The sequence below is a fragment of the Sarcophilus harrisii genome, chromosome 1 (genome assembly GCF_902635505.1).
Source record: "Sarcophilus harrisii chromosome 1, mSarHar1.11, whole genome shotgun sequence".
NCBI lineage: Eukaryota > Metazoa > Chordata > Mammalia > Dasyuromorphia > Dasyuridae > Sarcophilus > Sarcophilus harrisii.
Genome location: NC_045426.1, coordinates 342,845,085 through 342,860,807, shown reverse-complemented (window position 1 = coordinate 342,860,807; position 15,723 = coordinate 342,845,085). Strand labels below are relative to the sequence as shown.

At 34.3% G+C, this 15,723-nt stretch overlaps 1 protein-coding gene across 3 annotated transcripts in view; it reads left to right on the top strand.

The window, feature by feature from the left end:
- TEKT4 (tektin 4) overlaps window positions 1-15,723 on the top strand; it is an 85,338-nt gene that overhangs the window by 23,309 nt on the left and 46,306 nt on the right. The window contains exon 1 of one of the 3 annotated variants that reach the window (XM_031945749.1): window positions 9,830-10,467. The exons of 1 other annotated variant lie outside the window; for it this stretch is intronic. In XM_031945749.1, coding sequence (XP_031801609.1) covers window positions 9,934-10,467 — 534 coding nt within the window. In that variant the 5' untranslated portion in view covers window positions 9,830-9,933. Of the gene's footprint in view, window positions 1-9,829; window positions 10,468-15,723 lie in introns of those variants that run through there. One more of the 3 variants, XM_031945750.1, reaches the window with a different exon arrangement.

Here is a 15,723-nt window from a genome sequence, read left to right as displayed (position 1 = left end):
TTTCAGGATTTCCAATTTGGTGTTTAACTTGAGATATTTAATTTAATCTTTTCCTAGGTTTTTAGTTGCATATCCAATTCATTGATTTGCCCTTTCTCTCTTTTATTCCAAAGTGTATGTATTTAGATGTATAAATTTTCTCATAAGTAATGCTTTGGATGCATTTTCCAAATTTTGTAATATTGTAATATTGCCTCATTATTGTTATGAAATTATTGAATGTTTCTATGACTTCATCTTTGACCCACTCATTCTTTTTTAATTAAATTTAATTTTTAAAAATTTAATTCCATTTTTTTATTATTATAGCTTTTTATTTTCAAAACATATACATGGGTGGTAATTTTTCAACATTGATCCTTGCAAAACCTTCTGTTCCAATATTTCCCTTCCTGTCCCCCACCCCCTCCCCTAGATGGCAGGTAGTGCAATACATATTAAAGCTGTTAAAGTGTATGTTAAATATTATATATGTATACATATTTATATAGTTATCTTGCTGCACAAGAAGAATCAGATTTAGAAAGAAGGTAAAAATAATCTGAAAAGGAAAACAAGAATGCAAGCAAACAATAACAGAAAGAGTGAAAATTCTATGTTGTGGTCCACATTCATTTCCCACAGTTCTTTCATTGTGGCTGGTTCTCTTCATTACTGAACAATTGGAATTGATTTGGATTATCTCATTGTTGAAGAGAGCCATGTGCATCAGAATTGATCATCATATAGTATCATTGTTGAAGTTTAATCATTTCCAATGGAGCAGTAATGAACTGAACCAGCTACGCCCAGAGAAAGAACTCTGGGAGATGACTAAAAACCATTACATTGAATTCCCAATCACCCTTTATTCACCCTTTCTCCTTATTCCCTTCTTTTACATATATGCCTATCTCTATCTATATATCTATTTACCTCTTTCCTCTCTTTAAACTAATTTAGACATAAATGAGTTTAAATCATTTCTTACACCCACCAACTATTTTTCTCTCTACTATCAAGGTTCTTCCTTGCGTGTCTCTTCCATGTGACATATTTTCACCATTTCTTCCTCTACGGTCATTATTGATTGTTCAAAATATGGTTCTTTCTCACCAATTTTTACATCATTACAACATAATTGATCTATTTTTATCTAGAACTTCCTTCTAACAGGCTTTATAATGATAAAGATCTTAACTTTTTACACAAATAAAATTAGAGCTAAACAACTGGAAGAATATCAAGTGCTCATGGATAGAATGAGCTAATATGACAAAAATGACAATTCTATCTAAATTTATTTATTCAGTGCCAAACCAATCAAACTACCAAGAAATTACTTTATATTACTAGAAAAAAACCCAGAATTTTTCTGGAAGAACAAAAGGTCAAGAATTTCAAGAGAATTAATGGAAAAAAATGCAACATGACCTAGGTTTATCAGACCTAAAACTATATTATAAAGTAGTAGTCATCACATTGATGCATTGTTGGTGGAGTTGTGAATGAATCCAACCATTTTGGAGAGCAGTTTGGAACTATGCTCAAAAAGTTATCAAACTGTGCATACCCTTTGATCCAGCAGTGTTACTACTGGGCTTATATCCCAAAGAGATTATAAAGAAGGGAAAGGGACCTGTATATGCACGAATGTTTGTGGCAGCCCTTTTTGTAGTGGCTAGAAACTGGAAACTGAAAGGATGGAGTTGGAGAATGGCTGAATAAATTGTGGTATATGAATATTATGGAATATTACTGTTCTGTAAGAAATGACCAACAGGATGATTTCAGAAAGGCCTGGAGAGACTTACACGAACTGATGCTGAGTGAAATGAGCAGGACCAGGAGATCATTATTATACTTCAACAACAATACTATATGATGACCAGTTCTGATGGACCAGGCCATCCTCAGCAACGAGATCAACCAAATCATTTCCAATGGAGCAGTAATGAACTGAACCAGCTATGCCCAGAAAAAGAACTCTGGGAGATGACTAAAAACCATTACATTGAATTCCCAATCCCTATTTATGCCCACCTGCATTTTTTATTTCCTTCACAGGCTAATTGTACAATATTTCAGAGTCTGATTCTTTTTGTACAGCAAAATAACGGTTTGGTCATGTATACTTATTGTGTATCTAATTCATATTTTAATATATTTAACATCTACTGGTCATCCTGCCATCAAGGGGAGGGGGTGGGGGGGGTAAGAGGTGAAAAATTGGAACAAGAGGTTTGGCAATTGTTAACGCTGTAAAGTTACCCATGCATATAAGCTCTAAATAAAAGGCTATTAAATAAAAATAAATAAATAAATAAATAAAAGTAGTAGTCATCAAAACTTTCTGGTACTGGCTAAGAAATAAATTACTACATCAATGAAACAGGTTAGGTTCACAAGATAGAATAGTCAATGACTATATAAATCTAGTGTTTGATAAACCCCAAAATTCCAAATTCTAGGATAAAAACTCATTATTTAACAAAAATTGCTGTAAAAACTAGAAAATAGTATGGCAGAAAGTAGGCATTGACTAACAGCTAGTACCTATACCAAGATGAGGTCAAAAGGATTCATGATTTACACATAAAGGATGATATTATAGGCAAATTAGGAGAACAATGGATAGTCTGTCATTCATATCTGTGGAGAAGGAAGGAATCTGTAGTGCAAGAGTAACTAGAGTACTTTATAGTATGTGAAATGAATAATTTTCATAACATTAAATTAAAAAGATTTTGCACAAATAAAACCAATGCAGTCAAAATTAAAAGAAAAGCAGAATTTACAGTCAGTATTTCTGATAAAGGCCTCATTTGAAAAATAGAGAACCAAATCAAATTTATAAGAATACAAGTAATCCCCCCAATTGACAAATAGTCAATGGATATGAACAATTTTCAGATGAAGAAATTAAAGCTATTTCTAGTCACACAAAAAAATGATCTAAGTCACTATTGGTCCCAGAAATGAAAATTACGAAAACTTTGAGGTACTTCTTCATACCTCCCAGATTGATCAAAATGACAGGAAAAGATAATGATAAATATTGGAGGGGGTATAAGAAAACTGGGATACTGATGCATTATTGGTGGAGTTGTGAACTGATTCAACTATTTTGAAGAGCACTTTGGAACTATGCTCAAAGGGCTATGAAACTGTGCATACCATTTGATCCAGAATTGTCTCTATCCCAAAGAGGTTTGTATTCCAAGGAGGTTATGAAAAAAAGGGATAATGTGTACAAAAATGTTTGTAGCAGTCTTTTTTGCAGTGGCAAGAAACTAAAAATTGAATGGATGCCTTTCAGTTGGGAAATGGCTAAAGAGTTTATGGCATATAAATATAATGGAATATTACTGTTCTATAAGAAATAAGTAGGCTGATTTCAAAAAAGCCTGGAAAAACTTACATGAACTGATGCTAAGTGAAATGAGCAAAACCAAGAGAACACTATGCAGCAACAAGAAGATTATGTAATGATCAACTGTGATAGATGTGGTTCTTTTCAATAAGGAGCTGATTCAAGGGAATTCCAATAAACTTGTAACAGAAAGAACCATCTGCATTAAGAGAAAGAAGAAAGAATGTGGATCAAAGCATACCACTTTTGTTGTTGTTTGTTTGCTTGTTTGTTTTTTTTTTTCATCTTATTTTATTTTGTGTGCAGTATGATGAATATGGAAGATGTTTATGAGAATTGCATGTTTATCTATATTGGATTGCTTTCTGTCTAGGGAAGGGGCAGGGGTAAAGAGAGGGAGAAAAATTTGGAGCATCAGGTTTTGTGAATGAGAATGTTGAAAACTACTTATACATGTATTTGTAAAAATAAAAAGCTATTTTAAAAACAGTAAAAGATATCAAATATTCCACCAAGATTTAATTCTTTATGTAAAAACAACCAAACATATTCACCTCATAGGTACGCAGATTTGCTTTCACCTTTAATAAATGGTAAAATTATTTTTTAAAAGATCTTAGAAACATCTTTCCATATAGAAAAATTAACAGTTTAACCCAACTGAGTTTTTTATAATTTTCTTTCATGTTTACTTTTTAATGTTTTTTTTGAGTCTTGCATTTGGGAACCAAATTTTCTATTCAGCTCTGTTCTTTTCATCAGGAATGCTTGAAAGCCCCTTATTTTATTAAATAGATTTTTCTCTTTTGCAATTTTTTCTCCTTCCATATACTCATTTTTGTGGGGTAGAATATTCTTAGTTGTAATTCCAATGCTTTTGCCTTCTGGAATATCATATTATGACCTCTATGCTCATTTAATATGATAGCTCTTAAATCTTGAGTGATTCTGACTGTGGCTTGATAGTATTTTTTTCAGGCTGCATGATGTATTTTTTCTTTGTTCTGGTCTTGAATTTGGCTATAGCATTTTTGCAAACTTTCATTTTGGGATCTCTCTCTGGTGGTGTTTGGTGATTTCTTTCAACATCTATTTTATTCTCTGATTTTAGAATATCAGGGCAATTTTCCTTGATAATTTCTTGAAATATGATGTCCATGCTCTTCCTTTGATCATAGTCCAGATCACAAGTTTTTCCAATGAGATATTTAACACTTCCTTCTATTTTTCCCATTTTCTGACTTTGTTTTATTATTTCTTTGTAATTTCATGAAGTCATTAACTTTCATTCACCCAATTCTGATTTGTAAAGAGTTATTTTCTTCAGTGAATTTAGGACAACTTTTCAATTTAGTCATTTATACTTTTTAAGGAGTTATTTCCATTATTAATCTTTGTAATTCTTTTTTCACTTAGCCAATTCTAGTTTTTAAGGGATTTTTTCTTTAGTATTTTTGTGCCTCTTTTAAAACAAGCTGTTGTCTTTTCTAATTTTCTTCCTTTGATTTTTTTCTTTCTTTTTTGAGAGGCAATTGGGGTTAAGTGACTTGCCCTGGGTTATACAGCTAAAACATGTTAAGTGGCTGAGATCAGATTTGAACTCAGGTCCTCCTGACCTCAGGGCCAATGTTTTATCCACTGTGCCATCTACCTGCGCCTGATTTTCTTTCTTTTAAAATAATAGCTCTTTATTTTCAAGACACATACAAAGATAACTCAACATTCACCCTTGCAAAACCCTGCATGCCAAATTTTTCTCTCCTCTTCTCACTCCTCCCCTAAACAGCAAGTAATCCAATAAGTGTTAAATATGTGCAATTTTCTATACATATTTTCACATTTATCATGATGCACAAGAAAAATGAGATAAAAATGAAAACAAAAGCAAACAATCAAAAAAGATAAAAACACTATGTTGTGATCCACACAGTACTCACAGTCCTCTTTCTGGATGCAGATGGCTCTCTCCATCACAAGTCCATTGGAATTGGTCTGAATCTTCTTGTTGTTGAAAAGAGCCACACCCATCAGAACTGATCATTATATAATCTTGCTGTGGCTGTATACAATGTTTTCTTGGTTCTACTCAGTTCACTTAGCACTAGTTTGTGTAAATCTCTCCAGGCCTTTCTGAAATCAGCCTGCTGATCATTTCTTATAGAACAATAATATGTCATTACATTTATATATTTCCAGGATCAGATGGATTCACAGTGAATTCTACCAAGCATTCAAAGGACAATTCCATTGCCATGTAAACTATTTGGGAAAATAGGCAAAGGAGTACTACCAAGTTTCTTTTATGATACAAATATAGTGCTGATACCTAAGCCAAGAAGAACTAAAATAGAGAAAAAATTATAGAACAATTTCCCTATTGAAAATTTAAACAAATTATTAGTGAAGTGATTATAGTACTATATCACAAGGATCATAATTATGGTTGGATTTATATCAGGAAGACAGGGTTGGTTTAATATTAGGAAAACTATCAACATAGTTGACCATATAAAAACAAAATCAACAAAAATCATATAATTATCTCAATAGATGCTGAAAATCTTTTTTTTGACAAAATATAACACTCATTCTTATACAAAAAACTGCAGAACTTAGAAACAGAGGGAGCATTCCTTAAAATGATAAGCAATGTCTATGATAAGCAAGCATTATCTGAAATGGGGATATGTTAGATGCCTTCCCTAAAAGATCAGGCATGAAGCAAGGATACTAAATATTACTTCTTATTCTATTATAATAATAGAAATGTTATCCATAGTGATAAGAGAAAAATAATTTAAAGGAATTAGAATAGGCAATGAGAAAACAAAACTATCAGTTTTTACAGATGATTTGATGGTATACTTAGAGAACCCTAGAACATCAATTAATGTTTTTCTTGAAATAATTAGCAACTTTACCAAAGTTAAAAGATATAAAATAAGCCTACATAAATCATCAGAATTTTTTTTATATGACCAACAAATCCCAGAATGAAGTAATACAAAGAGAAATTCCATTTAAAATAATTGTAAGCAGTATAAAATTCTCATGAGTCTAACCATGACAAATCCAGGAACTAGATGAACACAACTGCAAAACACTTCACACAAATTCACACTTCACTGACAAAAAAATCACATCTAAACATTTGAAAAAAATATCAAATTCTCATGGGTAGGCTGAACCAATATAATAAAAAAAATGACAGCTCTGCTCAAACTAATTCTCTTATTCAGTGCCACACCAAACTATCAAAAATTATCTGACCAACCTAGAAAAAATAACAATAAAATTCATCTGGAAGAATAAAAGGTCAGGAATATCAAGGGAATTAATGGAAAGAAATACAAAGAAAGGTAGCCTAGCTCTGTATTATAAAGCAATAATCACTGAAATTTTCTGGTACTAGCTAAGAAATAGAGTAGGATCAATGGATTGGAATAGGTACACTAGACACAGTACTCAGTGACCATAGTAAACTCATGTTTGATAATTTGTATTTACCAAATATATTGTATTTATCACACATACAAAAACCTTAGCTTCTGGAATAACTACTCACTATTTGACAAAAACTGCAAAGAAACCTGAAAACCAATAGAACACAGACTAGGTATAGGCCAGCATCTCACACTGTACACCAAGATAAGATCAAAATGGCTGCATGATTTAGACATAAAGGGTGATTTAGACATAACCATAAGCAAATTAGAAAAGCAAGGGAATAATCCACCTGTCAGATCTATGGGGAAGGGAGGAATTTATGACCAAACAAGAAATAGAGAACATCATGAAATATAAAATCATCTTAAATATTAAAATAAAAAAGCTTTTGTACAAACAATACCAATGCAAATAAGATCAGAAGGAAAACAGAAAGCTGAGGAAATAATCTTTACAAGTTTCTTTGATAAAGGCCTCATTTTTCAAGTATATAGAAAACTGCATTAAATTAATAAAAATACAAACCATTTCCCAGATGATAAATGGTCAAATGATAAGACATAGTTTTCAGACAAAGAAATCAAAGCTACTATGGACATATGAAGAAGTGCTCTAAATCACTTTTGATGAAAGAAATGCAAATTAAACAACTCTGAGGTACCATCTTACACTTATCAGATTAGCTAACTGGTAAAAAAGGAAAATAACAGAGAGGATGTGGAAATGTAGAGATGATATGGAAAATTGGGCCACTATTGCAGTTGTGAAGTGGTCTGATCATACTAGAGAGCAATTTGGAACTATGCTCAAAAAGCAATCAAATTGTGCCTACCTTTGATCCAGCAATATGACTACTATCCCAAAGAAAACATAAAAAGGGGAAAGGCAAAAATAGCAACAGAAGCCTTTTTCATGATAGCAAAATATTGGAACTTGTGGAAATGCTCATTAATTAGGGAATGGTTGGACAAGTTGCAGTATATAAATATAATGGAATATTATTGTGCATAAAAATGATGAACAGGCAGATTTCAGAAAAATTTGTAAAGACTTCTACAAACTGATGCAAAAAGAAAAGAACAAAACCAGGAAAACATGTATTGTATCAGTAACATTGTGTGATGATCAATTATGAACGACTCAACTCTTCTCAGCAATACTGTGATCCAAGAAAAGGTCAAAGAATTCACAAAGGAAAATACTATCCACATCCAGATAAAGAACTAGTGGACCCTGAATGCAGATTGCCCCATATTTATTTCACTTACTTTACTTTTTCATATCTTTTTTTCCTTTTTATCCTTTTCTTCTTTCATATGTTTTACATGATAATACATGTATAATGTTTTTGGAAGAGGGGAGGAAAGGAGACAATGAAAAAGAGGGGAAAATTTGAAACTCAAAAAAACTTGCAAAAATAATTGCTAAAATTATCTTGATATGTAATTGGAAAAATATTGTTTAAAAAAACAAAGTATGCTACAGACACTCTCACTATACATACTTTTAGCTGTTTCAGCAAGGGAAGAACCCCATCCTATAGACTTTGTGACCACTTGTAATGGTAACTTGAATGTGTGATCTATAAGAGGATTTCTGCTGCCTCCCTCTCTGATGTGCTTTGGAATTTATTTATTGATTCAACAAGCATTTGTTAATAAGATAGCAATCACATACTCCCTAATTCCAGGATACCTAGCTATCCCTTCCCAACTTCTTTCCTACCTATTGAAATCCTACCTATGTTTTAAGGTTTAAGTCAAACAGTCACTCAAATCTTCCAAGGATACTTCCCTATTCTGGCCAGCTTATAGGAATTTCCTGTTCTCTCATTAGGCAGATTCTTCAACTTCACATAAGATGTTCTGTGTTATGTAGGACTTGAAAAGAAAGGCCTGAGTACATGGTGAAAAAGGATGACTAAGGCTAGCCAATATATTTCATTAGTTTCCTCCTAAGATTAAAGGATCTAGAGAGTGGTCTCAGCATACTGGTTGTATCCTTACCATGAGCCAAAATTGACAAGTAAAACAGGCATAGATGGATTGGAATCTGGATCCATGAGAGGGAACATCAATCCTAAGGAAGCACAACAGTCAAGACAGCTGGTACCACTTCCCCCCACTGAATCTGTGGATAGATTTCAGGAGGTCCATTAGTTTAGATGGGCAAAATTATATTTCTTATTTTAAATTTAATTGGTTTGTTCTATTTTATTTTAAGAATTTAAAATCTTATTTTGAAAAGATACTCATAACTTCATAATATGACAAAGGAGTCCATGGCAAAAAAAAAATATTAAATATCTAATCTAGAGGAAAGAACAATTGAATTGTTGAAGTTAAAAGAGCTATATTCACATCCTGTCACTACTGCTTACTCGTCAGATCTCCAGCATTCAGTTTACACCTTCATAAAAAGTTACATAATATTATCTTTGAGGTCCCTTCTAGGTAGATGAATATATTTTAGTCCCATTGGCAATGGGGCCATGTCCCTTTCTTTCCTTATACTGGTCTGCACATCTCCATTGGAATTAATTACTATTGGGTGTTACCGAATGTATTAAGTTTACAGGTTCAAAAGCCAGCATCTTTGGAAATAGGCTTTATAGGAGATTTCATTACCTATTAAAGCAATGATCTGCTGTAAGGACTGAGCCCCACTCCTCAGTCACAGAACAAAAATTGCAGGGTGAAGTCACCAGAATGGTTCTCTAAAGGGAAGCTGGTGTCCAGGGTTTGGCTTGGCTACTCGACCATCCCTGGATCTGCTCTGTCTACTTGATAAGAGAGTTTCTGAAAGACCTCCCTACTGCCTGCCACCTTCCTCCATCATTCAAAAGCCAGGGACAGCATAGCCTTTAATTGGGTGACACTTATTATTTGGCCCTTTAAGAACAGCAGGGCTACCTGTGGCCTTCCCTCTTTCATCCTTAACAGAATGTCCCTTTCCTTCCCCCAGCACTTGTGTGTGGGAGGGGAAACCCTGTTACCTAGCAACAGGATGCTGGTGTTGAGTATGTTTCTGTTTCCTAGGAGATGAAAATCACTTCAGTGAAGGGCACCCAGGGAAGCCCAGTTTAGATTTCTCTCTGGTCCCTGACTTAAGGGGAGCCATCTGTCTCAAAGACCATGCCTCAGACCAACATGCTGGTCACCCAGGAGCCTGTTCCACAGTCAGTGAAGAGCTCTGACCTTGTCCCCAAGGTCCCTGAAGTGGAACACAATACAGAGCACTATGGCTCCTCAGAGCTGGCCATGGCTGGCTTCCGGTCAGCCAAGTACCTTACAGAGGAGTGGTATCAAAATAATAATATTCGCTGTCACCAGGCCTTTACTGACTGTGACCAGTCAGAGTGCAACCGGCAGGAGTCCAAACATCTGGCAGCTGAGACAAAGGCCCTCAGTCAGCGCACACAGCAGGACACTAATAAGAAAGTAGGGGAGAGACTACAAGATGTACATTTTTGGAAGTCAGAGCTACAGAGGGAGATTGAGGACCTGATGGCTGAGACTGACTTGCTGATTGCTCAGAAATTGAGGTTGCAAAGGGCACTGGATGCCACTGAAGTACCTTTCAGTATTTCCATGGACAACCTACAATGCCGGGAGAGAAGGCAACCTCCAGACCGGGTCAAGGATGTGGTGGAAATGGAGCTGTTGAAGGTGCTGAAATCATTCACCCCCTGGGAGGGTTGGAGGGCTGCTTCATATCCCCCTATTTCTGAGGAAGCTGCTGCCAAGTAACTATTTTCCTAAACATGGCTGGTCTCAGCATAGGACACCAATGATTGGTGAATGAGGATCCCAGGGGCAAGTATTAGTAGACTAGTCAGTGTAAAGACACTCATACCCTCTCATGCACCATTAGACTTTATTACTTTTGGAGATCAATAGTAAAATGCAAAGCTATTAGGAGAAGGGTAAGTGGAGGCCACTTACCCACAATTTACTTTTTCCTGACAGAAAGGTCTAAGGTGAAGGTTTTATTGTGACTTTGGAAATAACAGGGATGGAGGGATTGGAAGAACTGAAAGGATAAATTCAGATTATGAAAGCAGAATTTATATAAATGAAATTGTAAAGATTATCCAAGGCCAACATTTTCATTTAACAGATGAAGAAATTAAATACTAGAGAGTAGAAAGGATGTGCCCCAGAGTCACATTGGTAGCCTGCAACAGATAAATGATTTAAATCTAAGTCCTCTGACTCCAAATCTATTCTCCTGACAGTACATCATGATTTCCCTAATTTCCCATTGTTTTTTGTTTTTCTTTTTGTTTTTACTTTTGGTCAATACAAGGCTGGGCTGAAGTTAGTATACTAACTATTCTGTTGTCATTCAGCTACTGGTGAATTTCCTGGATGTGTCAGGAGGAGTGAAAATAGAATGTGTTAAGATCATGGGGTTGACAAATAGTTAGTAAATCTTTTAAAGAGACAGTATACATATCATTATCAAGTCCAAATCAATTATTTTACAGAGAAGAAGCTTAGGAAGTTAAACAGCCTGTGATAATACATAAGCATAAAAAAAGTAGAATTAGAACCAGAATTCAATTTTTCTGTGTCTGTTGGATCCACAGATCTCAATTGTTCACATTCTTTCTGGGAGACTAGAGACCAGGTTCTGATACTGGGAGATAAGAAGATAAGAGATAAGAAACCAGGCTCTAGTCCCTGGTTTAGCTGCTGATTTCCTCTGATTAAACAAATAACTTGCCCCCACTGAGCTACAGTTTCTCCATATGCATATGGATATCCATATCTAAGGATATTTAAGGTTCTTTTACACGCAATAAACTGCATGGAATTCTGGTTCTCTCTTCTTCTGGTCAAATTGGGCTTTGACTCTGTCCATCCTTAGCTATACGTATACCAGTAGAGAAGTTGGGGAAGAGAAGTAGATACAATTGACAATTGACTCATTATATTGTAAAAATCCAATTTCCGTTTCAGGATCATCTATGAGCATGATCACATGAAGTTTGATTTCTTTCCTCATTTTCTTCATTTGGTGTTTCCTAGCCCTCCATCAATTAGAGCCATCTCATCCTATCATCTATCCCTTCCCCCTGTTTCATTTTGGGGCACACTTCGCCTAACCAGAAGACATGAGTTTAATCCCTGCTCCCCTGCTTACTCCCTGTGTAACCTTAAATAATTTACTTAAGCACTTTCCTCAGTTTCTCAATTTCCTCATTTTCTTCAATGTTAAATGAGATTGCTAGACTAGATGACTGCTAATATCTCTACCATCCCTTTTTGTGATGAGTTATTTTTCAGTCATTCACTATTCTTTATGATTCTATTTGAGGTTTTCTGAGCAGAGGAAACTTAAGTAGTTTGCAATTTCCTACATTTCCTACTCTAGCACATTTTATACATGGGAAAACTGAGGCAAACAGAGTTAAATGATTTGCATGTGGTCACATAGCTAGCAACTATCTAAGGTCATATTTGAACTCACAAAGAGGAGTCTTCCTGACTTCCCAGCTTAGCACTCTATCATCTGTGCTGCCTAGTTTCCACCCCCAAACATATGATACTACAGCCAATACTCACATAGGCAAGTCACTTCCATTCTGTTCCTCTGTTTCTTCCTCTTTAAAATGCTGCTTTTTTCCTATTGGAAAACACATTTTCCAGTCAATCCAGAAGGATATTAAGGAAAAAGAGAGAACTGAATTCTGGAGATTTGGACTTCTGTCCTTGTACACACATTCATCATCATATGACTCAGGATAAGCTGGTTTAAACTCTTTTGAGGATTATGCAATGATCTTTATAGGCACTTCTAATCTAGTGTTCCAGGTTCTTTGTACTTTATTGCATGATATAAATAATAACTCAAGTAACAATAGAGCTCCTCTATGTAACTAACCTTGTGCTCAGCTATGCTGTGGAGAGAGATTTGGGGTTAGATAGCATTCACAGCACAGTTAAATGATAGTAAAGAAACTTTGATAGATGTTCAAGTAAGGGAAAATAATACATTAGTTGGAATCTCCTTAATTAGTAGACTATATGAGCTGGACAGAACTTTTGATGTCATCTTCTCCAACCTCTTTATCATGCAGTGGAAGAAACTGAGATTCAAAAGGAAGTAATGTGCCCAAATTCACACAGATAATTTCTGACTGAAAAGGATTTGAACTCTAGTGTCCTTATTACTAGCTCAAAGTTCTTGTCTTTCTGGTTAGAAGAATAGAAATGGTCTTTAAAATGCCTTTTAGCTCTTTTCTGTCATTCATCTGATAGGATTTGTCCCCATGCTTTTGACCCACAGACACTGGGCTACTTGGAAATCCTTTTCACTATATAATTTAGGATGCTTATAAATTTGATTGGATCATGGTTTCCAGGACAACAAAATTCACAAACTCCACAATCACTATCTGTAACCCATTCTAATATATGCAGTTTAGTTTGTTTCTTCCCCCATTGCAACACTAAGACAGCTTCCTCATTTCTATCCTTAGTCTAAGAGATGAAATATGAAGGTCCCTGAGGCTGAAGAACTGAACATTTTAGCCACTATGGCTCTGTAAGGCTTCAAAAACAGTCTGAGGTCCTGTAGCAAGTGAAAAGAAACTCACTCTCCATCAGACTCCTGGATTATCTGCTTGTCAGACTCAGGCCTATATCCAGCAGAAGATTCTAAGTTTGAGATCTTTATAAGATACTAGCTATGATTTTCCATAACCCCCTAAGGTAAGCCTATGCCTGAAAGGTGAATTATGACACAGGACAGAATTTGTCTTTTATGGTTGATAAGGTTTTAGGTGTTCTCTCTCCCAAAGGTATCTAATTTCTTTAGACATCATCAAAGACCAAAAAGCCTCCAGGATTCATAGTAATGAAACTGGAATGGCAAAATTTCACATTAGTAAAACAGAACAGTACAAAAGGAAAGACAAGAAAAGGAATAAAAGGGAAGGAACATTCATTACATTTTTACTACATGTCAGACTTTACATCTCATTGATGAAACAATGTCATCAAGTGTTAGGAAGTTATAGAGTAGAAAGTCAAGATGGAGAAAGGATTTCAGCTTTCATAGTCTTATTCAATGTATATTTCTGTTTATATTTTCCACAGTTAAGGCATCCATGGTCATAGGTACTGGTAACATAGTTTATCATTTCTGCTATGGAAAGTGAACTGGACTAGAATTTCATCCTCTAACATTAAAGATTTTGTGACAAAAGTCACTTACTTTACCCGAACCTCATTTTTTTCATGTATAAAATGAGTGGGTTGGTTTAGATGATCTCTTGGTTCCATTTCATCACTGATGTTTTATGAATCATTATTTCCATAAATCAACAATGTGTCCAAGAATGCACTTGTCATGTTTAGTCATTGACAATTTCATATATTTCCTATGACAAAGCTTCTTTCAATCTTCCTTATTTCCCAGAAAATCCAGGGAGCAAACCAATCAATCCAATTCAGTATTTAGTAATCAAGTATCTAGTATGGGGATCATTGTCTTAGGTAGGAGAAGAGATAGAAAGATATCTGGAGTTAAGAAAATAGATTTTGGTTTTTTTAAAGCTTTATTGGTATAAAATTTTACATCATTTTCATATCCCAATGTTTCACATACACCTCTATTTTAATAGAACAAAGAGGAGTCAAAGAAGACAAATGAACACAATGGCATATCTGAAAATGTATATATTAGATACCTATAATCCACCACTTCTTTGCTGATAGGGGGAAGATAATGTTTCACTATCTGTCTTCTGAAGTCATAACTGGACACTGCTTTAATCAGAGATAACTTTGTCACATTGATCCATCCATGGTTACATCAACATAGGTCGTTTTCTACATTGATGGCTGTCTTAAATGTTGCTTTCTGATCTTAGGAGGTTCTTACTTATGTCTTTCCATAAATCCTCTATGGAGGATCCATCCAAAATGCTGGGGGCACTTCTTTGGTTCTTTTAATATCTGGAAGGCAGAAATGTTCCATTAAGGCCATTTATTTGTGGCATTAATTCTTGTCATGTGACCAGAGCATTTTCTTTTCGGTCTACACATATCTTTGATAATGTCTGTTAAACATTTTTTACATGCAACCTAGTACTTATAACCTGATCCATCAAATGTATTCTCACTATGCATCTTTCTATCATCTTTTGGATTACTAATAATATTAACTCTTCTTAGATCATGGCATATAAAATCACATAATATATAACTGCATAATATACTTATTAATGTTATTTAATCATATTAAATAGAGCTATATAATCATCATGCTATATTATATAATTATATAACATATACTTAAATCTAATTATATAATTATAATATATATATATATATATAAAACAATCATATAATATTGATATTTAAGGAATAGAACTGAGCTGTTTCATCAGCAAGTAATTTGGGATCATTCGAAGTGCTGGACAGATAGGATTCTATTTAATCTTCTCTTATGTATCATCCCAGCTCACAACTTATTTATAGCACCTTGCTAAAATATATGTATGTGATTTTCCTCTATTAAAAGAAGTAAAGATGGAAAACCAGAAAAAGTTCAATTTTTATTTAAATTTTTAATTTTCTTTACATGTACACATGTATACCACACATGTAGATATATAAAAATCTGTGTATACATGCATTTCCTGGAAAGATGCAATTATCAACTCTTGCCTTAATCTTCACATTATTAAATGCATACATGTGTAGTCAGTTTATGGGATGCCCATTCAGCTGCATTTCATAGTCTGAATAATAGACATTTTTCATCTATATGATTTTTCTGTCTGTGTCAGACAAATTTCCTTTATGTATCTATTCACTTTATTGAGGGTATTTTATAGTGTTCTGGAACTCAATGTGCCATTAATATATTTTCATCTGCAAGTAGAGACATTTGGAGAGCACTGCTATTAA